General features: G+C 38.1%; 1 protein-coding gene across 2 annotated transcripts in view; it reads left to right on the forward strand.

Annotated features, from left to right (window-relative positions):
* Nucleotides 1–26830, forward strand: part of PLCE1 (phospholipase C epsilon 1) — a 298156-nt gene that overhangs the window by 152148 nt on the left and 119178 nt on the right. For both annotated transcript variants that reach the window (XM_044665696.1, XM_044665697.1), the window contains one exon: nt 20960–21105. In XM_044665696.1, the coding sequence (XP_044521631.1) occupies nt 20960–21105 (146 nt within the window). The remainder of the gene's footprint in view (nt 1–20959; nt 21106–26830) is intronic.

Here is a 26830-nt window from a genome sequence, read left to right on the forward strand (position 1 = left end):
CTCCTCGCCAGGGAGCCTCATCTCACAAGCCCGACTGTCCATCTTATTTGTGGTCAGAGAGTCTGTCCTAGAGGCCTCGCATTGTTATCCTGTGTGCTCGTGTGGACCCTTTTAGCTTTTTTCTAGAGGTCTAGACATGAGCTAGAGGTTGATGTTCCTGATTGGGAACAAAATGAACCAAAATCTGAGGTTCTCCAGGGAAACCCAGTGCAAGGACATGAGCCCAAAATGTGTGAGACCCAACAGCCGCCTGCCACAGCTCCAGAGCTTCCCGGAGCCGTCTGTGCTAAGCCTCTACAGAGGGAAGAGCAGGAGCAGCCTCCTTCCGGCCTCCGCTGTGTGTGGGCCTTGAAGGCCCCCCATGACAGGCACAGCAGCGAGTCATGTAATAAAAGGTAATAAAGAAAAGGTAAATAGGGGGTTTTAGGTCCTTTGGTGGGAAAGGAGAGTGCAATAGTGGATTGAGGTGGTAAGGGAATGGCTGAGTTCAGGGAAATAGAGGACAAGGCAGTATAAGGAACGGTAAGGGAGATGATGAGGTAATTAGGCAAGGCAGCTGCAACAGGGAGACACAGACTAGAGACAGGATACTGGGGAAGGAAGGCTGGACTCTTCCAGGGAAAATAGTATTTCTATAAACACAAAGGTTAGGGCCAGTCAGAAGTGGTTTGAATCTGACTCGAGGGCTTTCTAGTCAGTTTCTCAAGTCCACCAAGAAGGAGTCCAGAGGCTCCTCCCTGCTAGTGAAACTGAAGGGTTTCCAGGAGGAAGTATAGAGGCAACTACTTCCTCCCAAGATGGACGCCTCCAGCTTCTCTCAGGAAAGTAAAGAGAATAATTCCTTCCTCCCTTTCAACTCTCACTTATCGTCAAGCCAATGATTTAGCAAAGGGTTTGATTAGGTAATGTGGGGTTTATTAAAGTTTCAGGGTTGATTATCAAGGAAAGAGGGGTTCAGGGTTCCCTAACAGCCACTAGAGAGAAGCTCAAGGAGGGGGAGGGTCACAGGAATGGCTTGGACTGAGAAAGAGCTGCTCTCGCTCAGCCAGGGAAGTTTGGCTGCCCTTGAGGTTAGGGAGTACTAAAACAATAAAGCAAAGGATAGTTTGTTTCAAGAGTAAGCCGTACTTGTCTATGGGGAACTAAATCCTCAAAGTCTAATTGCTACAACCCAAAAATCCACCCTTCTCCCAAAGCCCACAGGAAAATCAGGAAGGTAATAGGGGAATGGAATAAGGAAGGTCCAGAGAAGTTAGCTAAGCTCCAAAAATCCAAAGACAAAAGCACAGATTCAAGGCAAGGTTCCAGTCCGAAGGCAGAACCCAGTTCGCCCCTCCACTCTCCACAAGCTTCTGGGACCAACTGAACTTTGTCAGAGTTCTAAGGCTGGTCAACTGCCAGAAGTCCTACAGTTAGGTTTTGCAAGGGTAAAAGCCTTGATTGCATTTCTGCATTACAGGCATTAGTGACCCCTTGACAGACTAACCTGAGCTTGATGATGCTTTAAGTGAACCGAGTAGAGCCAGCCAGGGAAGAAAGGGATTTGCCTTCTCGAAATGTTTGTCCTCTCCCTCTTTCCCACTTTCTTCTGCCTGCCTCCCACTGGCATTGTTGTTTGAAGGCCGCGGCATGCCTCGATTCGCTGTGTCTCTTTCCACAGCAGCTCCCTGGGCCGGGAGAGCCACTTCATCATGGACTGTCGTCGTGGGTCGTGGAGCTCCTCCCCTGACAAGAGGATCCCCTTATCCTAAAAGCACAGCTCACTGGGAAGAGGAAATGGAGAAAGTCTGTTCTGTGGGATTTAATGCAGATTCACATACATCTTAATTATGAATGTGTAATCCAGGAACCCACCCACCCCCACCCCATATCCTAGACAGCTGCTGGTTTATGATTTTAAAATGAAGCCTGACTGTGTGCCCTCCTGCCAGGCCTCTCTGCCTCCTCCTGCCCGCCTGCACCCACTTCTGCCAGCCTCCTGCCTCCTTGGTTTCAGAATCCCCTGCTCGCCCCTTCCATCAGGTAGTGTGGCATGTTTCTTACTTCTGCCTTCTTGCTTTCTCTTTCATTTCTTTATTTTAGTTGTTTTTTCTCTCCCTTTTTCTTCCATCTAATAACAGCTTCCACTTATGAGTGCTTAACAGCTTTTGTCACAAGTGCCTGATAGGGAAAGAATTTTAAAGAACCACTGAGGCAGATATAAGTTGTGCCATGTCTTGAACTCAAGTCTAAGGCACTCTCTCTACTGTAATGGATTCTGTTACATGTAATCAGAAAGACTCAAGTTTTAATCTGGATGCCAACACTTGCTAGGCATATGACCCTTGGCAAGTCACTTGACCTCTCTCTGCCTCAGTTACCTCATCTGTAAAATAGGGATAGTAAGAGCACCTACCTCCCAGGATTGTTGTAAGAATAAAATACAATAATATTTTTTTTGGTTTTTTTGGGGGGGTGTTCCTTTTATTTTTTCAAACATTTATTAATACTTATTTTTTGAAAAGTTAACATGGTTACATAATTCATGCTCTTACTTTCCCCTTCATCCCCCGAGCTCCCCCAACCCATGACTGATGCGTATTTCCACTGGTTTTAACATGTGTCACTGATCAAGACCTATTTCCAAATTGTTGATAGTTGCATTGGTGTGGTGGTTTTGAGTCTATAGCCCCAATCATGTCTGCCTCAACCCATGTGTTCAAGCAGTTGTTTTTCTTCTGTTTCCACTGCTGTAGTTCTTCCTTTGAATGTGGGTAGCGTTCTTTTCCATAAGTCCCTCAGAATTGTCCTGGGTCATTGCATTGCTGCTAGTACAGAAGTCCATTACATTCTATTTTACCACAGTGTATCAGTCTCTGTGTACAATGTTCTTCTGGCTCTGCTCCTTTCACTCTGCATCAATTCCTGGAGGTCTTTCCAGTTCACATGGAATTCCTCCAGTTTATTATTCCTTTGAGCACAATAGTATTCCATCACCAGCATATACCACAATTTGTTCAGCCATTCCACAATTGAAGGGCATCCCCTCATTCTCCAGTTTTTTTGCCACCACAAAAAGCAAGGCTATAAATATTTTCATACAAGTCTGTTTATCTATGATCTTTTTGGGGTACAAACCCAACAATGACATGGCCGGATCAAAGGGCAGGCATTCTTTTATAGCCCTTTGAACATAGTTCCAAATTGCCATCCAGAATAGTTGGATCAGTTCACAACTTCACCAGCAATGCATTAATGCCCCAGTTTCGCCACATCCCCTCCAGCATTCATCACTCTCCCCTTCTTTCAAAATACAATAATATTTTAAAAGAGCTTTTCAAACTTTAAAGTGCTATATTCATCCAGTCCCATAATAAAACCTATGAAGCGGTTGCATTATTGTAATGGAAATTTGAATTTCCCAGTGAAAATTTGTAATGAATTTTTATTAGTTTTGATCTACTTATTAATATATCAGCAAAAGATAAGAAAATGTACATCTGATTTAAATGTATTAAACGGTAATGAGTAAAGATAGGAAGAATTTTAAATTATTGAATTTCTATCTAAAGTTAAACATACTTGATAATAGGACAAATATGTTGTCATGGTATTTGAAATATTTTAGCAGCATAGATTGAGTTATCTTCTCTTTCTATAAGTCTGTATACATACTCTGGGACGTGCAAAGAGCTTTATCCACATACTGATAATTTGACATTTTCCAACAAGTGTACTTGAATGACCTGGGGCATTAACTAAAATTAGTAACGCTTTAAACACAATATTGTTATCTTTGAGGTGGGCTAAAATAACTTCCAAACCAGTCTTTAAAATGATTGATCAACTGTGCTTTATTATCCGATTGTCAAAACAATGGAAGTGATCAGACATGATAGCCTTTTGAATGAGTTTTGAGGCCAATAAGCAATCATTGATCATAATGGCAGAGAAGGTACAGATCTCTACCAAATTACCCTCCACAAACAACTGTGATATAATGGCTCAAAATGAATTCTGGACAGCATAACCCACAAAAAGACAGGGTGAAATAAATTGCAGTCCAAAACAACTTAGAAGGCTCGAAGTAAAGCTCTGTTGCACTGGGATGGAAGGAGAGTGTGGAGCTCTGCCAGAGATGAGTCGGCAGCAAAGACTTCTAGACCTTTCAGCCACAGATGCTGGGTTCGGGGTGCAAGGTCTTGTCTCACAGCCATAGTGCCCAACTTTAACAATTTTTTAAATGAAAAGTAAAGGAAAAGATAGAAGTAAGCAAACAACAAAAAGAAACTCAACATGGAAAGTTATTTTAGTTACAGGGAAGACCAAAGCACAAACTCAGAAGAAGACAACAAAGTCAACACTGCCACATCAAGAGCCTCCAAGAAAAAGATGAATTGGTCTCAAATTTGAATTACTCAGGGCACTCAAAAAGGATTTAAAAAATCAAATAAGAGGAGTAGAATAAAAATTGGGAAAAGAAATAATACAGGAAAATTATTTTTTTTTTAAAAAGTCAACAGCTTGGTAAAGGAGGAAAAAAAAAAAACCCAACACACACCTGAAGAAATGTATACCTTAGGAAACAGAATAGGGGGAACCAGGTGGCTCAGTGGATTGAGAGCCAGGCCTAACAACAAGAAGTTCTGGATTCACATACAATCTCAGCTACTTCCTAGCTTTGGGACCCTAGACAAGTCACTTTACCCTGTTGCCTAGCCCTTAATGCTCTTCTGCTTTGGAACCAATACATACTATTGATTCTAAGGTAGAAAATAAGAATTAAAAAAAAAAAAAAACCAACAGAACAGGCCAATTGGTAAAAGAGGCACAAAAATCCACTGAAGAGAAGAACTTCTTAAAAAAATAGAATTGGCCAAATGGAAAAAAATATACAAAAATTCACTGAACTGAAGAACCCCTTAAAAGATAGAATTGGCCGGGTGGGAAAAAAAAAGGTACTAAAACTCACTGAGGAAAAGAATTTTTTAAAAGTAGAATTGGCCAAGTGGAAGAAGAGATACAAAAACTGACTGGAAGCAAATAATGCCTTAAAAATTAGAATTACACAAGGAGAAACTAATGACTTTATGAGACATCAAGAAATGAAAAAGAAGAATGAAAAACATAGAAGAAAATGTGAAATATCTCACTGGAAAAACAATTGACCTAGAAAATAAATCTAGAAGAAATCATTGAAGAATTATTGGATCACCTGAAAGCTGTGATCAAAAAAAAAGAGCTTACATGGCACCTTTCAATAAATTATCAAGAAAATCTGCCCTGATATTCTAGAACCAGAAGGCAAAATAGAAATCAAAAGAATCTACCAAACAGGGCAGCTAAATGGCTCAATGGATTGAGAACTAGGACCAGAAATGGTAGGTCCTAGGTTCAAATTTGGTCTCAGAAAATTCTAGCTGTATGATTCTGGCTGTCATTTAACCCCCATTGCCTGGCCCCCTTACCACTCTTCTAATTTAGGACTGATACATAGCATTGATTCTAAGACAGAAGGTAAGACTTAAAAAAAAAAAAATCCATCCCTCTCAGGAATATTATAGCCAAATTCCAGAACTCATAGATGAAGGAGGCAGAGGACACCAATTATCTTGAAATTCCATTCTCAAAGTATAGATATATTTTTAATTTTATAGACCCTAGGTAAAAACAGGTACTCCGTGGTATCTTGCTTGGTGGATATACACAGGCAATTTTCTCCCTTCCCCATACTCTAAAGTTCTTTTGATTAGAGTCACTTATTTAGTACTCTGAAAAACCTTCTAGAGTTAACAATGTTTGTCTTCTTTTCCATTTTGTAAATATACTAATCATCCTTTTCCTATTTAGTCATTGTTTTGACATTGGCCTTTTTATCTTTTTTAAAATTGGAGACATTTGCCCCTCAAATTACATATGAAGTTCTCATCATTTAATGCCTATAAAATTATGAATACTTTAGTCCAGGAAGAAAAAAAACACAAAGTCTGTAAACAGATCACTTAAAAAAAATTTTTTTTGATAACAGTGTTTACACAGTGACAAAACCGAGGCCCTAGGGAGTCACACTCTAAAATGGAACAACAGTTGGTTTAAATTAGGTTTCCATGTGAAATACAGTATAGCTATTTTTTACTAACATTGTGGGAAAGTCTATGGAAAATGATTTAACTGATAGGAAGTAAATCTGAATGCATGATCAGCATTTAGACACGAACTAACAGTACCCAATTCTTGTCCTTCCATGTGAGTCAGTTCCTCATAGTAGGGAAGCAAACCTGGATAGACGGCCGTGTGGGCGCTGGCAGCCAGGGGCCTGCAGGACCAGGGGGTGCCCTTCCAGAGTGGCTGGCGAGGCCTTGGAGGCAGCCTGGCACTCTAGAAAGATCCCTGGAGGAGGAGCCAGAGAATTGCTGGCCGTCCATGCCGGCGTTAGCTGGTTAAGGAGGTTCCTGTGTCTGGGCCCCGTCTTACTGTGCTCACATTACGATGTGTTGGATGTGTTGGGGAGGTGAGAAGCTCTAGAACCGGCATTTTGGGGCAATTTTCCCCATAAACTGTCCAGGTATCATGGAGATGCCAATGTTTCAACTAATACTAACTGAATGAATGTCAGTTTACACATATTAATAGTCTTATTGTTGCCTGCTCAATGCACAGTGGGGTCTTGTGTCAGCAATGGATATGCTACAATCCAGGAATGACTGCACAGCCCGGGGGCCCTGAGGGTCCTTCCTTCCCCCTGTTGTAGGATATTTGTTAATTAAGGGTTAATTAAGTAAGCATATATTAGGAAATAGTTACATAGCATAATTTATGGATAAATGCATAAGTAAGTTAGTTTTCTTTAAATGGAATCTCAGAGATGGATTGTGGGTAAGAGAATTTTTCCCAGAATGCCTTGAGTTACAGTTACCCAACTGTCTTTGTACTCTTGGGGTTGATCCTGTGTGGATAGGAGATCCTGAGGGAGGCTGGGCTAAAGTGGGAAAATTTTCATTTGCTTCCTACATAAAAATTTCATCTAAGAGACCAAAATCAGCGAAGGAGATCACTGGGTGAATTATCATTTCAAGCCCAGCTGGTTTACTGTGAATGTGGAGGAAGAACTTGGAGATTCTGAGCTGTTTTTTCTAACTATACATCTAAGAAGGAAAACCCAACTTAACTCTTTTTTGTGTATAAGATAAGAATCTAGTTTAGGATAGATAGACTAGGTTTTGGAGGGAAATAGATAATAGGAAGAAAGTGTAGCCCCAACCTTTTTGGGGACTGAAGAGACTCTTGTGTGTCAGATTTATTTAGGTGGTTAGATAAGATTTATCAGCTTAGGATTAATATATTATAAGAATTTCTTCTCCACTTATTTCCTTTCCCTGTCCCTTTTCTTTAGTGTTTTTTTTATCATAATAAATATTTTTTTATACTCTTGGCTAAGCTAAAATTCTTGAGACTACTCTGAGAACTATGTTGTCTCAACAGTCATAACTTAACAGCCTATCCATATAGGATAAATTATTGGTAAAAACACACTTTACCAATAATCTAGTAAAGATTACTATACCCTTACAAAACCCCTCTCCTCTAGGGGGACCCTCTCAGCCCCGAATCCCTGAAGAGAGAAGGAGTGGGTTCTTTGCTTTGCTTTGCTTTTATAAAGTTCTATTTTTGGTGTTTTGTTTTTATATTACAAATATTTATAGATTGCTCTCATCTTTGAGAGAAATTTCTTGTACAAAGTAAAACAGTTAAGTAAAACTAATAGCATTGTGACCTCATCTAAATGCATAGACAGCATTTCACATCTGCAGCACCTCCCCTCACTACCAAGAGAGTCGTGTTCAGGGGTAGTCATTTGCCTTACGAGAATCCCTCTGGAGAATCCAGCTTCTGACACTTTTCTCAAACATAGAGAACTAAGTCAAGTTTATAAAAATATGCCTTTCCTCAGTTGATAAGTGATCAAAGGATATGAACAGGCATTTTTCAGATGAAGAAATCAAAGCCTTCTATAATCATGAAAAAATGCTCTAAATCACTCTTATTAAAATACTTCTTAGATACCACCTTCTCCCTATCAGATGCCCAGATAACAGAAAAAGAAAATGATAAATGTTGGAAGGAATGTGCACTCTTGGTAAAGTTGTGATCTGATCTAGACATTCTGCAGAGCAATTTGGAACTGTGCCCAAAGGTCTAGATGTAACTGTTCTTACCCTTTCCACAATACCATTATTAGGAGTATATCCATATCCCAAAGAGATTTACAAGAATATTTTTAGCTCTTTTTTGTTGGGGCAAAGAGTTGGAAATTGAAAGGTTGTCATCAATTGGAGAATAGCTGAACAACTTATAGTATATGATTGTGATGGAATACTATTGTGCTATAAATGATGAGCAGAATGGTTTTAGAGGAAAAACCGGAAAGGCTTACATGAACTGATGCAAAATGAAATGAGTAGAACCAGAAAAACATTGTACACAGTGACCGCAGTATTTTTTGATGAACAATTGTGAATGACGCAATGCAGGAATCTAAGACAATCCCAGAGACTCATGAGAAATGCCATCTGCCTTCCAATAAAGAACTGACAGAATCTGAATATAGACTGAAATATATTCTATTTCTCCTCCTCTTTTTTTCTTCTTCCTCTTTCTCTTTTTTCTCTTCCACAAAATGACTAATATGGAAAAATGTTTTGTATGGTTGCATATGTGAAATCTTTATCAGATTGCTCGCCATCTTAGGACGGAGGTGGCGATGAGAGTGGGAGAGAAATTTAGAACTCAAATTTTTTAAAGAAAAATGAATGTTAAAAATTGTTTTTACATGTAATTGAGAAAAAATAAAATATTAGTAAAAAACAAACCGTGATCATATCTCCAAGGACCCTAATTCAACACTCCACTATTCTCAACATTTAGAGGTAAACAAATGGAAACAATAGGAAACAAAAGAGAGTATCAGTGAAGCATGGACCCCAATTTCCAAAATCGTTTCTTGACCTGGAATGCTCATAATTAATGTTTAGTTAAAATCTTTGACTTTTTTTACATGGCAATAGGAAAGAAGCTCTGCTGACAGTTACAGATTTTACTCATTTAATTAGTAGGAGCTGCTTTCTGCTGGTTACTACCCTGATTCTAGTCCATCATTATGGCCATATTTATGGAGTCTTGAGCTCATCCCAAAGATTATCTGCTCTACCCAGTACCAGAGGGTATTAGTTAAAATGCCAAGATTCCTCAGATAATGAGTTATTCTTTTCCCATTTGTCTTCTTTTGTGAACAGCAGTGTACAACTCATTATCCTAATAATGTGGTCTGTATAGAGTTATCCTATTAGTCTTTTGACTCAGTCCCCCTTATTAGGAAAATTCTCTTGCTGCCGAATTTCAATGGAATAGTCATATAAAGATATACTGGATTCATATAAGCATGTTTTGTCTGTATGCAATGCTTTACTCATACAGACAAAGGAATAAAACCAATATATGAAAACAAATTCTACACTTTAGAGATGCCCATACCTACCCCCAATCTGAGAGAGCCCAAACCCAAACCCACTGCTGTATGGAAAAAGGAGTGCTGGGCTTTCCTAAGGACCCGGATGGCAAGATCTTATGGATCCCAGCTGGTTTTTGATTCTATTATCTTCAGTTACCAATTTTTCTTTATACAATCAATTAAAAGAAATAAATCTATGATCATCCTATCTCTAAGGGCCCTAATTCAACCCTCTACTATTCTCAGCATTTAGAGATAACCAAATGGAAACAATAAGCCTTCATTAAAGATTTCAAAGGAAAGTATCAGTGAATGGATACAAGTAGAAAGCAGACCACTCAAGCTTCTTAGCTGTATTTAGAGGCCAGGAAGATGCATGCCTAGATACCCTGGAGCCATTACACCATTCCTGCCTTCATTCTTGATTCCTTTCAGATTTCATGCTTTGTCCATATACAAAGTCCGTTCCAGATGCTGAACCCTCCTCTGCCAAGCCTCAGGAGGGAGGCAATGCAAAACCTGAGCTCCATGGTTCATCCCCTTGGCACACATGTAGGGAGACATGACATACAAAATATAAGTGGATCATGTAATTATAACCAAAGTGTTGTAGAAGGTATGGAGGGAAAGATAATTATTAGTTATGGGGATCAGAGAAAGTTTGCTGTTGGAGATGACATTTTATTTGGATCTTAAAAGGCAGATAGGAACTTGGCCACCAGGAAGGGTAGGAGAACCATTTAAGGTACAGAAAGTTAGTTGAGAAAAGGTTCAAGAAGTAATAAACCAGAGGTTGTATAGGTGGTGATGATTTGTCCTATGATAAAGCATTTGTAATATGGAAGATAGGTAGCATGAGATAAAGTTAGAAAAACGAGATAGCATCTGATCATGAAGGAACTTGAATGTCAGATTTAAGAAGTTCAAAAGTTTCTTAGTAGGCAAGATGAAGCCATGATTTTTGAACAGAAAAAAAGGATGTTACCAAATATAGGCCTATTTACTCTAACGGTGAAAAATGAAGATTTATTCAAAGGCTGTTATAGTCCAAGGAGATAGTAATGAGTGCTCTACTAAGGCAGAGGCAGCAGGAAAAGAGAATGGGTAGATATGAAAGATATTTGGCGTTTTGGAAATAGAAACAACAGGACTTGAGAACTAATTATATATGAGAAGTGAAGATAAGTGAAGAATCAAAAATAACATCATTATATATTGCTTTTCCTATCAAAAGTATGTGCTAAGTTCCAACAACTGAATGATCAGTAAACATCTAAAATATGATTTGTTCATTTTCTTCTTCATGAATTTTAAGAAAAAATAAAAACCTCTATTAAAATTGCTCCCACTATCACTTAGAGAAGAATGTCAGTAATGAAAGGAACCCAAACTTATAGAATTGAGACATTTCTAGCCTTGAAAATCAGTTGGGATCTGAATATTTCTTAGCCTATGTCAAGAAAATGTTCAGCAATGACCATGTCACCATCTTTTGGGGAACATTACATGGCCCTTAAGATTGTCTCCATGGTGAGAGACATATTTTTACCCCGGGGGCCTGACGGTGGTGTTTCAGATCTTATATTTAGACTCACAACACTTGGCAACTTGCTATTTAGAATGGAATATGCCATTTAATAGATTCTCTGCAGATGTAGATGCCATTTTAAAGTCTCTTGATGAGACTCCCCACCAAAGCTTTCTAGAAACACGTCTCTCTAATCCAGTTCATAGACATGTACATTGCCATTCCAGTCAAGCTGCCCCTTGGTTCTGAGACTCTACTCATATATGTACATTCTTACCCAGAACTAGCCTGGAGTGTGTGCTTCGTGCTTGGAGTGCCCAGGCATGTTAACTCAGCCAGAATCTGCCCTGGCGAAATAGGGAATCTCTAAGAAAATGTTTTAATTCTGAGCATCCTCCAACATTCCTGTCGACTTCGGTGAGGAAGCAGCTTTGAAACAGTCAGATCTTGGTCCTAGTGTTAGCTTTGTCCCTGACTGAGAGCCATGTGAACTTGGGAAGCAAATCACTGAACTTCAGTGTCCTTATCTACAAAGGAGGTACCTGGAGATATGTACATCAAGTGAGAAAAACACATTTTAAAATACTTGTTAAATGTTAAATATGCACATACATGATATCATTGTTATTCCTTCCTATAAGTTCTTTGTTCCATTTAGCACAGACTTTCATTCTTCAGATAATCCAAGAAAAAGCCACAGAAACTGCAAATCATATTAGAGCACAGGGTTATAAATTGGAAACCGGTACAGCTTGGCAGGAACTAGAATTTGTAATAAGCTACAAGTTGTGACAAATAATCTGCTACATTTCACTGCAGTTTATTTCACAATAGAAAATAATGGATTATGTCAGTAACCCTTGGGGACACTAAATTGCAGGTTAAGGTTTAGGAGTCAGTTTTATTATTGAAAGTTTGTTGAAAATTCAGATCAAGAACTGCTTGCTTCAGTAACCCTAGATTCTTTTGCTACTATCTCTTTAATGACTTCTGTGGTCCCTTTCAGCTCAAAATCTGTGATCCTTTGATTCTAATTTAGTCTTGTGTGTAGATAGAATTAATCCACAAGTACTCTACTTATTATTTCTTCTTACTCCACCTTGGTTATTTTATATCATATTGTTGTGTAGTCACTCATTTGGATACAGGTAAGGCTTGATCACTGCCCACTGCAGAAGGAGCATTAGAAGAGAAGTGAAAGTCTGAGTTCTAATTTCTGCTCTGCCCTTAACTTGCTGGATAACCTTAAGAAAATCATTTTCCTTTTTTTGAGCTTTTATAAGACAACATTCAGAGCTAACAGCCTTCTTCTAAGAAATCTTAGTCACTTGAGTTTATATTGGTATATTCTATATCAGGTTATTTGTTATAATGATGATCACTGAGTGAAATCATCATATTTATGGGGAAATGGATACCTGCTGGTTGGGAAACAAATTGTGGTGTATGAAATTGGTGGAAAATGATTGCACTGTGAGAAAACAAATAGAACTAAGAGCAACGTGAGAAATTCATATGAACTGATTCAGAGCTAAATAAGCAGAACCAGAAGAATTATATTCACAAAGACCATAATAGTGTGAAGGAAAAGTAAGCTGAAAGGAAGCCAAATGCTGGGTCATTGCACTAGGTAGAGAGGTAGGAGACAAAGAGTGTGGGATGTGATATGTGCTGTCAGAGGAAGCCAAGTGTAGGGTGCTTTTCCTTAACTATTGTTTTTTGGTTTGGTTTGGTTTGGTTTTGTGGATTGTCAGGGATTTGGGGGAAGGGGGAAGGGATATAAGAGAAGTTTCATTTGGTGGGGAATATAAGTAGCATCATCTAGAAATGACTGATAACAAAAACAAAAGGCATCAATAAAATTTAATTAAAATCAATCAATCAACAAGCATTTATGAATCACTTTGTGCTAGGCACTATGGTAACGGGATGGAAAGAAAGGTAAATAGTCCCTGACCTTAAGGTCAAATAAAATAAAATAGAAAGGGTGGACTAGATGGTAATTAAGGTCTCCTCCAGATCTAGCATTCTGTTATTCTGTAAGTAGGATGTATTTTAAGTTGTGTTTTTTTTTCATTTCTTATTATATGTGATGTTTGCTGACTAGAAACAGATATAGGCCCTAGTAATTCAATGCAGTTAAGTGAAGACCTGTTTAAACACATGCATTTGATCTCATTAGCATGAAGCTACAAACCATTGAGTTAATCAACCTAGACAATACCCAATACAGAACATTAGTAGTAAGTATAAACAACTTATACTAATAATTAAACATTTAATTCAACAGTAAGATTTGCATAATAAAAAATAATCTGAGAAATAATTTAAGAGCCTGTCAGAGTTGACAGAGAAAGCAAGTACTGTAACTGTATATATAAAAGAATACCTCAGGTAGCTGTTAAGGTTCTAGGTTATTGGGCTTCTTTAAGAGGTGTAATGCCTTAGGTCTCTCTTGGGACTATGCCTGTAATTGTTGTTGCTACTGTTCTCTGCAACCTTTGTAAAAACTTTGAGCCCTTGGTTCTTTTGGTAGAAGTGTAGATACTCTTCTATGACCCTTAATTAAATGACTGAGTTCTTTTTCCTCAAAAAGACCTTTACTAGGTAATTGAGGAATTATTCTAGTTATGTAAGATTAAAAATTAATATCCAATACTATAGGTATTTTTGTAAGATTTATTAATAATCACCTGAAATAGAGGAATATGATAGTATAGTAAAGATAGATAGTAAAGAGGAGTTTACCCAAACCACTTTCATTGGAGAAGAGAGAGTGGGCAGTGTTACAGAAAGCTTTATCTATATAACATGAGGACATAACATAGGGATGAAAGGAAAGGGATTCTGGGAGATGAAGTCCAAGGGTACAAAATTCTAGTTACACAGCACCCCCCTGTGATCCTTTAGGAGACTAGTCTCCCCAAAGGATCCTTTAAATATTACCAACTTATAAATTTTAACTATAGGTATATACAATATTGTAGCTTCTAAAGGGATATTAAAATAATTTAGGGATAAAAGGGAAATAAAAGAGAAAAAGAACAAAACCAATGATTGCTATATTTACAAAAAACCAATTAGGGGGCAGTCCCTTTTGGTATAAGAGTGTACATTCAAAACAAATGCATTCAACCCCCCACAGTTCATTTCACTATATCCCAAAGTTCACTCTGGATCTTCTGGTTTAGTGTATTCTGCAGGCATCCTCATGGCACCTTCTCCAAACAGTTCATTTTCTGGATTTGGAGAAGTAGCAAGTTTCTTATCCTAAATTACTCTGAAAAGAATTTAAACTTTGCATTATAGGATAATAATTAAGTCCCTGCAGAGGAGGGTGTTGACAAACACACAGATCACTCAGGAATACATGGCTGAGTTATGAGATATATGAATCAATTGTCAAAAGAAATCAAAAGCATCAAAAAATCAAAATTAAAGAAAAATAGTTTCTGGATGAAATATAAAATATCAAAGTCTTATGTGTAAAAATTCTAAACTGAAGAAAAATAAACCTTTACCAGGTCCTTGAATCAGGGCCTGATTAAAGTGATTCATGTCACATAAGCCTATAGTAGCAATTATGCACTTACCCAATCAGCAGCCAGGGATATAGAGTTTCCACACTATAAAAGAAAGAAAAGGGACTAGATTTTAGCAGCAAATGGGAAATAGCATTGCCTGTTCTGATTTTACCTTTTTTCTCAGGGATAGGGGAGGCAGCTTTGTAGCTAGATTGACATACTTTGTCTGGATTTGGGAAGGGGAAGTCCTGCGTTTGATATATGTCAAACAGCCACAAACTTGAACTGCAAACAAGTGTTCTGTCTTGGCGCAGAATCTCATTAATCCCACCAGCATTGGTTGATCTCTTTGACCTTATGCTTGTTGGCACTATGCAGCTTCTTATGTGCTGCTTGGCACTGTGCAGTGGCTCTTTTTTAATGCCTTCTCCTGGAATCAGACACAATTATTAAGCAAAGTCCCAGAATATTTAAACAATTAATGCCAGGCTTCCATAGTCTAAAGCTTTTGGGTATGCATTCACATTAGGGCTAATGGACATTTTATTTTATTTTATTAACATTTATTTATTTTTAATATTTTGACCTGGTTATATGATTCATGTCCTTTCCCTCTCCCCCAAGTCCCCCCTTTACCCTCCTCATAGACAACACGCAATTCCACTGGTTTTTACATATATCACACTGATCAAAACCTATTTCCATATTATTGATAGTTGCATTGGGGTGGTCATTTAGAGTCTACATCCCAAATCATATGCCCATCAAACCATGTGTTCAAGATGTTGTTTTCTTCTGTGTTTCTAGTCCCAAAGTTCTTCCTCTGAATGTGAATATACTTTCTCATAAGTCCCTAAGAATTATTCTGGATCATTGCATTGCTGCTAGTAGAGAAATCCATTATATTCGATTGTACCACAGTGTATCAATCTCTGTGTTTAATGTTCCCTTGGTTCTGCTTCTTTCACTCTGCATTAACTCCTGGAGTTCATTCCAGTTCACATGGAATTCCTCCAGTTCATTATTCCTCTGAGCACAGTAGTATTCCATCACCAACAGATACCACAATTTATCAGCTGTTCCCCAATTGAAGAACATTCCCCCATTTTCCAATTTTTTACTACCACAAAGATCATGGCTATACGTCTTTTTCCCTATGATCACTTTGGGGTATAAACCCAGCAGTGGTATGACTGGATCAAAGGGCAGACAGTCTTTTATAGCCCTTTAGGCATAGATCCAAACAGCCATCCAGAATGGTTGGATCAATTCACAACTCCACCTGCAATGCATTAATGTCCCAATTTTGCCACATCCCCTACAACATTTATTGCTTTCCTTTCCTGTCATGTTAGCTAATGTGCTAGGTGTATGGTTGTACCTCAGAGTTGTTTTAATTTGCGTTTTTCTAATTATAAGAGATTTAGAAAACTTTTTCATGTGTTTAATGATAGTTTTGATTTCTTTATCTAAATATTACCTATTCATGTCCCTTGCCCATTTATCGATTGGGGAATGGCTCAATTGTTTTTGTATGATTGATTTCTCTCCTTATATATTTCAGTAATTAGACCTTTGTCAGAGGTTTTTGTTATAAAGATTTTTTCCCAATTTGTTGCTTTCCTTCTAATTTTGGTTGCATTAGTTTTGTTTGTACAAAACTTTTTAATTTAATGTAATCAAAATCATTTTACATTTTGTAATTTTTTCTTGCTTGGTTTTAAAATCTCTTCTTTCCCAAAGATCTAACAAGTATACAATTCTGTGTTCACCTAATTTACCTATAGTTTCCTTCTTTATATTCAAGTCATTCACCCATTCTGAATTTATCTTGGTGTAGGTGTGAGATGTTGATCTAGACCCAATGTCTCCTGTACTGTTTTCCAATTTTCCCAGCAGTTTTTGTCAAATAATGGATTTTTGTCCCAAAAGCTTGTCTCTTTGGGTGTATCATAGACTGTCTTGCTGAGGTCACTTACCCCAAGTCTATTCCACTGATCCTCCCTTCTGTCTCTTAGCCAGTACCATCTTGTTTTGAAGACCACTGCTTTATAATACAGTTTAAGATCTGGTACTCCTAGGCCCCCCTCCACAGTTTTGTTCATTATTTCCCTTGATATCCTTGATCTTTTGTTCTTCCAAATGAACTTTGTTCTAGTTTTTTCTAATTCAGTAAAAAAAAGTTTCTTGGTAGTTTGATAGCTTTGGCACTAAATAAGTAAATTAATTTGAGTAGGATTGTCATTTTTATTATGTTAGCTCGTCCTACCCATGAGCAATTAATGTTTTTCTAATTGTTTAGATCTAGTTTTAATTGCGTGGAAAGTGTTTTGTAGTTGTGTTCATATAATTCCTGTGTTTGTCTTGGCAGATAGATTCTTAAGTATTTTATATTGTCTATGGTGATTTTAAATGGAATTTCTCTTTCTAACTCTTGCTGCTGAGATGTGTTGGAAATATATAGAAATGCTGATGACTTATGTGGGTTTATTTTGTATCCTGCAACTTGACTAAAGTTGTTGATTATTTCCACTTCCATATCACTTAGATTGCTATATTTATCGCAATATAATTGGGCAAAGTAGTTTCTAATGATTGTCTTAATTTCCTCTTAATTAGAGGTAAGGTCTCCCTTTTCATCTTTGATACTGTTAATTTGGTTTACTTCTTTCCTTTTTTAAATTAGATTGACCAGTACTTTGTCAATTTTATTTGTTTTTTCATAATACCAGCTTTTAGTCTTATTTATTAATTCAATAGTTTTTTCACTTACAATTTTATTAATTTCTCCTTTAAGAAAAGGAGGTGGTGAAGAGAGTAAGAGTTCTGCTACTACTCTGTAGCCATCTTAATCTGGAAAGTCTCTGCTAACGGACATCTTAAACTTACCCTAAAATCAAAAAACCCTAATACTGGTAACATGTGCTTCAAGTACAAAAAAATGAGAGAAAATAGAAAATTTAAATACTGTATTACACATACAAGGGAAAAGAATAATAAAAAATCTTTTTAAAATCAAAAATATGTAGTTTACAATCAGTGACATGCTGTGTAAGCCATGGAGAGATAGAATACAAAGGTTTCTCACCTAAAAATGAGATCCATTTCCTTTTTAACTTGGCCTTGATCCACAATGCGAGTGCAAATGGTTTTCACCAAGTAACAGCTTTATAAAACAATAGTATGGCATGTAATGCACATTCAAAGAAATACCAAAATTCACAAAAAGCACATCAAATTCTCTAAAGATTACTAACACAAGTTTTGTCCAACTAGTTTATGGGCTTTTATAATGATATTGTCTCTAGTTCAAACACAGGATGGTACAAATAGAGAAAGTGCAACAGAATATATATATACACATACAATAGAATATATATATATGTAGCTAAAACACAGTAACAGAAAGTGACATAGTGTAACAGAATATTATAGATTCCCTAATTTATAAACTTAAAAACAAAATTAAATTTTAAACAATCAGCAAATATAATAAGTGTGACCGTATACAGGCATTGAATTCAACAGTTCCTTTTCTCCAATTCCAATAAAAACTTGTTCACTATTTAGAGGGGAACAAAAAAAAAAAAACAATGGAGTCTGAAAAGGCTTAAAATTCACCTCCAGATCTCATTAAGGTCCCTTCCACTCTCCAGTATCTTCATCCATTTAGATTACTTTAGTCACACCTCTGGGGTTTCCTGTACCCATACTGAGCATAGTGCGGATGAATCCCATATTGGGTGTGTTGCAGAGACTGGGTAGAATCTCCATTCTGCATCTTGAGATCACTTAAGAATTTTTCAAGATTTTCCATTTGGGTCTGTAATTTAAGTAGACTAGCTTTCTGTTGTTGCTTCTTGAGGAGAAATAAAAAGAGTGGGAAATATCCAATGAAAATAAAGAATCCCAGGAATAGAAGTAAACAGAGCCAACCTGAAGTTGTAAGCTTTTCCAAACTGAATAAAGTTCCCTTGGAGGAAGAAGTATTCTTTTGGATTTTCAACCATGCTTTATAACATCTTTATTCCCCAAAGAAAGCTTAGTGGGTTTTAATTATAGGGGAAACAAAAGACCCTGACTTGAAGGGGTAAAAAAAACTTTTAGGTGTTTGCTAATAGGCTTGGAAAAGTATTTTCCTGTCCCCTCCTCCCTAGGGACAAAACTGCCAGGGATAACAATAGAGCATTTGAATATGAAATACTGGCTTCTCCAGATGTTTTCGGCCTTGAGAAAAAGGAAAAAAAAAAAAAACAGAGGCTTATTTCGAAAAATTCTACCTTCAAATCCACTGACTTGCCATCTGTACTCCCCTGTTATGCTGGTTTTTTTAGGGTATAAAGGTTGGCAGAGGAGACCCCACCCAGGTTAGCCAAACTGGGATTGCAGTGGATAGCACAGGTTTGCTACTCCATGCTGTGTTCCCTTACTGAAAAGCAGCTAGTGCAGTTTTGAAAACCTAGAGAGGGGCGGGGAGGGGTATGGCTGTGACCAAAGGCAGGGAGGCAGTACTAGCCACTCTGCTCAGGGAAATATATATATGTTACCTCCTGGCAAAGACTCAGCTCTAAGACAACTGTGGGGAGGTGGCCTCTAAGCAGCCAGGAGCAGCTAGCAGCCAGAGGAGCGAGAGAAGCATTGGCCAGAGGCAGCCAGGGAGCTTCACATGCAGAGGGCATGCAGAGCCTTTTGTGCTGGGTGGAATCTCCACCACTGGGCAAAATTACTGTCTTTACTAAAAGGCTATCTGAGTAAAAAAATTGAGAATTCATTTTCTGAAGAAGTAGCCAGAAATGTAAGATCAAAAATTAATACCCAATACTCCAAGTATTATTTTTCATAAGATTTAGTAATGATCACTTGAGGTAGAGGAATGTGATAGACTGAGTAAAGAGGCATCTACCTGAACTGCGTGCCCAGGAGGAGAGACAGAGGGCAGAATTACAGAAAGTTTTAGCTATACAACGTAAGGAGTTAATGTGGGGACAAAAGGAAAGGGATTCTGGGAGATGAAATTCAAGAGTACAAAATTCTAGTTACACATTATAATATATACTCATTAATATTAATAAAACAAGAAGAAAGTAGAAGAATAACCAACAATATACAAATATAATACATATAAATATATGTAAAACAGAATATAAAAATTGACCATATTCATTTTTGTGGGGATTGGAGACCAAAATTGTGATTTCTTTGGAATGGGACCTCTTAGTGAGGACATTCTCTCTGCTAATGAACCTGTCCTTAGGTTTATTCTTAGATAATTGCCTGCCTGGGATACTGAAAGGATAATGAATTTGCCCACAGTCATACAATCAGTATGTATCAAAGGCAGAATTTAATCCCACATCTTTCTAACTCCAAATTGGCTCTCTACTCACTGTGTCCCACAGAAATCTTCTAATCAACTACAAGTAGATTAGAATAATATGGACTACAGAAAAAGAATAAATCTTTGCCATTTTTCTATTCTTCCCTTCAACCCTTTCTATATGGAGAGCCTAAAAGGGTGTAAAATATGTTTAGTAATGACTTTTGCTATTAGATGCAGCTCAGATTCTTAGATTCCAGGTAGACTTTTCTTCCTAGTTTTATAGCCATCGATCAATACACCAATATTTCTGCCATATGAGGGCTATCCTCAAGGGCCACAGGTGACTTATTTTACTTCTTCTTAAGTTTTCATGATCAGATTTCTCCTCACTCCCATTGAACATCCCACTATGGGACATCCTCTCCATTCCTGGAGGATGACTCTGTTCATCAGTCCATTGGCAGAGCTGAGATGAAGTACAAAGCCTAAGCAGAATAAATAATCAGTTATTTCCTGGCACTGATTATCACATCATCTCACTTTCTATTTTCTTTGGTGACTTATCTTTCACCAGTCTCCCAAACACATCTATCACATAACCAAAATTGTGCTGTTGCAATTCTGTGGTTACCAAACTTAAAGATACGATAATTATAGTTTCCACTCACACTAAGAAAAGGGTCATGTTGAAATAGGAGGTCTTAATAACCAATTCTGAGATTGATTAGAGAAGGATTTTTAATGAATGATTTCTGCATGTCAAATGAGGAGATAGCTAGAAAATTTTAAATGCAAATAATTGAGTGTATATGTTTGAAAATGGTAATATTTCTTTTATAGCAAATTACTTAAATTACTAAGATCAGCACCCTCATTTGAAAGGTAAAGAAAGAGAGCTCAGAAAGGTTAGGTGATTTGTCCAAAAACACACACTAGTAAGGACCACAGATCCAGGACTAGAGCCTAGGTCTCCTGATGCTCCACACAGCATGCTGCCTTTCTAAAAATATTTTTAAATGAATGTTCTTGGCATAAACATTTATGTTTTAAAATTATTTTAGGTATGACTAAAGCCTGTTTCACTTCATTGTTTTTGTAAGGTGAGCTCTTGGGTGACGTGGCTGATACTCACAGCAGGCACCATGGAAGAAAAACGAGAAGTCTTCTCATATTTAGTACACATCGCAAAATGCTGCTGGAATATGGGCAACTACAATGCTGTTATGGAATTCTTGGCTGGCCTCAGGTATGGTCATTGTCAAATGAAGTTAAGATTAAAACAATTACTGCAAATATTTACATAATTCTCAAATATTCCATATAATTTTTTATCTCTGAAGTCACTTACATCACTGAATTGTCTTATTAGTCACACATAAGCTAATAGTAGGTCATGATTTCAAAATTAGAAAATAAATAGCCAATTCTGTTGGCCACTTGTTTCCTTGTTTCTGAGAGACAACACAGGCCTTGTCCCAAAACCTTCCAGGCCTTAAATTTGATGCTAATATCTCACAGATTTCTGATCTGCTTTTGGAGTTGGAATGTGACTCACATTTACTTTGCTTTATCTAGGTTTCCTTCTTTTGTAAATCCTAAAGGCTCTTCCATGCCACAAATTTCAAAATTTTAGATTAAATTATTTTGGCCTGGACGGTAAGGTGTATGGAAAATATGTTATATAAGGAACTGGAAATGGTTAGCCTGGACAAAAGAAAATTAAGACAAGCTATAACCATTGTCTCTAAGTACTTCAAGGGATGTCATGTACAAGAGGGAATTAGATATTTTCTCAAGAAGATAGAATTTCTACTCTAGGGCCAAAAGGACACTGAGAGAGATTTCAGTTCAATATGAAAAAACTTTGAAACATTTGAATAGTTCTCCCATATAAAGGAATGAATTATGTATTATTAGAGAGTCTAAGGGAAAAAATGAATGACCATCTGTCAGGAGTATTATAAAAGGACTTTCACTATTGGATGAAGAAATAAACTAGTTAATCTCTTAAGACTTTTTCCAACTTAGGAACTTCATTATTTTGTCCAACTAGGCTTCCCCTTCTTGTTTCAACAATTTACCAAGCATTTATCAAGTTCTTATGTTGGAAGAACCATTGGCTTCATCACTATCTTCATTCACTTTTCTAGGTATTTTAATCCTTCATTAAGCTGTCTCAGAGAGAGCTCCTATCCCAGCGCAACAATGCTTTCCTCCAGTTCTCACAAAAGTCTTACACTAGATAATGTGTTTCAGCCTCTCCACGGGGTTTTACTGTTTATACAACATCTTTCACCTAGGCCAGCTCGATGTTGGCATTAGCACGTGTGATAATGATAATGCATTCTAAGAAGCAGAACCCTGAGATCTTCTCATGAGGAGATAGACTCCTCCTGTGTACTGCCTCTAGTTTCCACATCCTTGACTGCATAATCAGCCACTTGAGAGGGACACTTTCAGATCTTAAACAGAGTCATTTACTTAACCATGAATTAAAAGAAATTGTATTGGGGGCAGCTGGGTAGCTCAGTGGATTGAGAGCCAGGCCTTGAGATGGGAGGTCCAAGGTTCAAATCTAACCTCAGATACTTCCCAGCTGTGTGACCCTGGGCAAGTCACTTGACCCCCATTGCCTACCCTTACTGCTCTTCTGCCTTGGAGCCAATATTAAGTATTGACTCCAAGGTGGAAGGTAAGGGTTTAAAAAAAAAAAGAAATTATATTATAGATATTCATATGTTTAAGTAAATATATAAGTAATAAAAGGACAATACAAATATACACAAATCTAGATCACAACCTCCCACCAATGCATTCAATAACTGTGGCAAGGAGTGCGCATTTACTTATAGGAAACCAATTTGGAAACACCTGGATAAGGAAACTCCATAATTCTGAACTGCAGATTTCAGTGTCATTGTTCCATTTGGGAACCTCTATACCATGTGAATCTATTTTTAAGCCAACTGCTTGATTGTCAATTCTTACCACTTTCCTTGAGCACAACCTCTATAAGCTCCTTTAATTAACTGTCACCCTTAAAAGACTCTGTAGACTTCTGGTTTAAGATGGCCCCAGAGTAGAAGCAAAGCTTTTCCTCTCCTCTCCACTGACTGATATAAAGTGCCCCCAAAGGACAAAACCAAAATCAGATGAAAGAAGGGGCTCCACTGTAGGGCGCAGCATTGAAAGTAAGCAAAGTTTGGGCATTTCCATGGTAAAACAGGGAAAAAATACTCCTACCAAAGGGCAAGCTTATCACCCCTCCCCAACTCCACCTATGGTTGGTGGAGCATGGGATACCACAGACTTACCCCTAATAGCAGCGAGACTTGGGACCCCAGGAGGCTAAGGAACACAGAGCTTGGGTGCAGAGACAGTTTAGGGCTGCACAGAGAAGAAGCATCCAGATACTTGAAAAATAACCTCAGGGCAAAATCTCTCTGGAGTTCAATACAAAGACTTGCCTACCCTCCTCACTCAGACCTCTGCGGAACAATCTCTAGGTTCTCAGGGACTAGCTGAGGAGACCACATACTTATGCCTAAGAACAGCAAGACTTGGGACCCCAGAAGGCTTGGGCACAGAGACAGTGCAGGGCTGCACACAACAGATGCCTCTGCAGACACTTGAAAAATAGCCTCAGGGCAAAAACCTCTCTGGAGCTCAATACAAAGATCATCCACCTACCTCACTCAGACTTCTGACTGGGAAGGAACATAGCAATGGCCACCAACTCCCAAGATCTACAATCCACAACTATCAAAAAAAAAAAAGATTTTTCCGGGTTAAGATGGCGGCAGAGTAAGAAGCAGCTCTTAACCTCTCCTGACCGAAACACACAAAACTCCTCAAGGGGACATAAAAAAAGTCCAGACGAACGGAGGAACCCCACAACAGGGCACAGCGTGGAAGGTACGTGGAATCGAGGCATTTCCATGTTGTAAAGGGGTGAAACAGCTCTCACCAAATCGCAGGCTGAGCAACCACCCCACCCCCACCCCCTCCACACACAACATCTAAAGCACTGAAGCCAGCTAAAAAGAAATAGAGCAAGTTTGGGGCACCCATCGAGTCATTGGCAGCTCCGGGACCTGTTCCTGAGAGCAGCAAGATTTAGGACCCCAATAAGCCAAAAAACGCACGTGAAATCTGAGCGCGGGAGCAGAGAGTGGACGCAGAGCGCAGGCTGAGAGCTTAGGCAAGGCGGAGGCGTGGGTGGAGGCAGACACAGCCAGGAACTAAAATCTAAGTGGGGAACCAGTGTGGACGGGTATACGACTGTGGAAGCAGCGCCCTGAGACTTGTAAAGGAACCTCCGGCAGAGGATCAAGCAAGGGTGTCCACCAGGGGGCTTGACCTTGGAAAAAACCAGAACTCAGACCTCAGGAGCCAATAGACCTCTGACAGACACTGAGCGCGAAGATAAATCTGAGAAGCTGCTGGGCTAACAATGGCTACTCAGTCTCAGGAAGTTCAGAAGAGAAAGAATAACAAGAAAAAGAAGTCTTTAACATTCGACAGCTTTTACACAGAGAAAATCCAGACAACCGAGCAAACAGAGGAGGAGAACAAACAAACATCCGGACCCTCCTCAAATAAGGAAAACTCCTCACAAGCTATGGAAGAGTTCAAAACTGAGATTTTGAGGAAAATGGAAGAGATCTGGCAAGAAAATAACTGTTTAAAAGGTAGAATCATGCAATTGGAAAGTGAGGCTCAGAAACTGAACACCAGAAATGACCAGATTGAAAAGGAATACCAGAAGATTATGGCCGAAAACCAGAAGATTATGGCCGAAAACCGAAAGATTATAGCCGAAAATCAATCTCTAAAGGCTAGAATTGAGCAAGTAGAAACTAATGATCTCTCAAGACAACAAGAACAAATAAAACAAAGCCAAAAGACTGAAAAAATAGAAGGAAACATGAAATATCTCAATGAGAGAGTGACAGACCAAGAAAACCGGTCTAGAAGAGACAATTTGAGAATAATTGGTCTTCCAGAAAAACCAGAAATTAATAGAAACCTGGACTCCATACTAACAGAAATAATTCAGCAAAATTGCCCTGAAGTCCTACAACAAGAGGGCAATATAGACATCGAAAGGATTCATAGAATACCTGCGGCATTCGATCAAGAAAGGAAAACACCAAGAAACATCATTGCAAAATTCAAGAGTTTCCAAGCAAAAGAAAAAATCTTACAAGAAGCCAGAAAGAAACAATTCAAATATCAAGGAGCACCAATCAGGATCACACAGGATCTGGCAGCCTCAACGCTAAAAGACCGCAAGGCGTGGAATACAATATTCAGAAAAGCAAGAGAGCTGGACCTGCAACCACGGATCAACTACCCATCAAAATTGACTATATATTTCCAGGGGAAAGTATGGGCATTCAACAAAATTGAAGAATTCCAGGTATTTGCACAGAAAAGACCAGGGCTAAATGGAAAGTTTGATATCCAACCACAAAAATCGAGAGAAACCTGAAAAGGTAAATAAGATACAGAGGGGAAAGAAAGAAAACTTATAATTTTTAAATTTGCCTTTTTAAGGGCCTCAGTGAGATCTAATTATCTGTATTCCTATGTAGAGAAAAGTTATGTTTAATTCTCTGTAGTGAACTCTATTCACTATTATAATATTCACTATTATAGTAATCAGAAGAATAATTAACAGGGTGAGGGTGGAACACTAAATAATCTAAGATGGCATGGGGGATGGGAAAGAGAGAGTGAATAGCAGGGGACACCAAGGGAAACTCGAGTGAATAAGAAAATAGAATATTCTATTACACACAAAGAGGGCATGGGAGGGAGAGGGGACAAATACTATTATAAGAAGGAGAGGAAGAGAGCATAAAGAGGTAATAATCAAACCTTACTCTCAGTGTAATCAACCCGGAGAGGGAAGAGTAGCTATACTATCCATTGGGAAATAAAACTCTTATCTAACCCTTCTGAGAAAGTTAGAAGGGATATACCAAGGGGAACAGGGGAGTGGGGAGGACAAAAAAAGGGAGGGGAGTAGGGGGAGGGAATTCATAAGGCCTTTAAAAACAAAAAGAGGGGAGGAAAAATAAGGGAGGGGGTAGAAAGGGAAGTCAATCAAGGGAGGGGATAAGGGATAGGGTCTTAATAACAAACCACTGGTTTTAAAGGAAATAGCTTAAGGAGAAGGGGTAGGAATGGGGGAGGATTTGAAAATGTCAGCAAATGCACAACTGATGATTATAACTCTGAATGTGAATGGGATGAATTCGCTCATAAAACGGAAGCAAATAGCAGAGTGGATTAGAAAACAAAATCCCACCATATGTTGTCTACAAGAAACACATATGAGGCGGGTGGACATACACAAGTTTAAGGTTCAGGGTTTGAGCAAAATCTTTTGGGCGTCAAATGAGAAAAAGAAGGCAGGAGTGGCTATTATGATTTCTGACAAAGCCAAAGTCAAAATAGATATGATTAAAAAAGACAGGGAAGGTCATTACATCCTGATTAAAGGCAGTATAAACAATGAGGAAATAACACTGCTCAATATGTATGTACCAAGTGGCATAGCACCCAAATTCATAAAAGAGAAACCAATTTGTCAAAGAAGGAATCATAGAAACAATCAACAATTTCATTGAAGAAAATGACAATGATGAGACATCCTACCAAAATCTGTGGGATGCGGCCAAGGCAGTACTCAGGGGGAAATTTATATCCTTGAGTGCATATATTAACAAATTAAGGAGGGCAGAGATCAATGAATTGGGCATGCAACTCAAAAAATTAGAAAGTGAGCAAATTAAAAATCCCCAGATGAAAACTAAATTAGAAATACTAAAAACCAAGGGAGAAATTAATAAAATCAAAAGTAAAAGAACTATTGAATTAATAAATAAGACTAGAAGCTGGTACTTTGAAAAAACAGATAAAATAGATAAAGTACTGGTCAATCTAATAAAAAAAAGGAAAGA

This window comes from Gracilinanus agilis, chromosome 2, assembly GCF_016433145.1.
Source record: "Gracilinanus agilis isolate LMUSP501 chromosome 2, AgileGrace, whole genome shotgun sequence".
In the NCBI taxonomy this organism is placed as follows: domain Eukaryota; kingdom Metazoa; phylum Chordata; class Mammalia; order Didelphimorphia; family Didelphidae; genus Gracilinanus; species Gracilinanus agilis.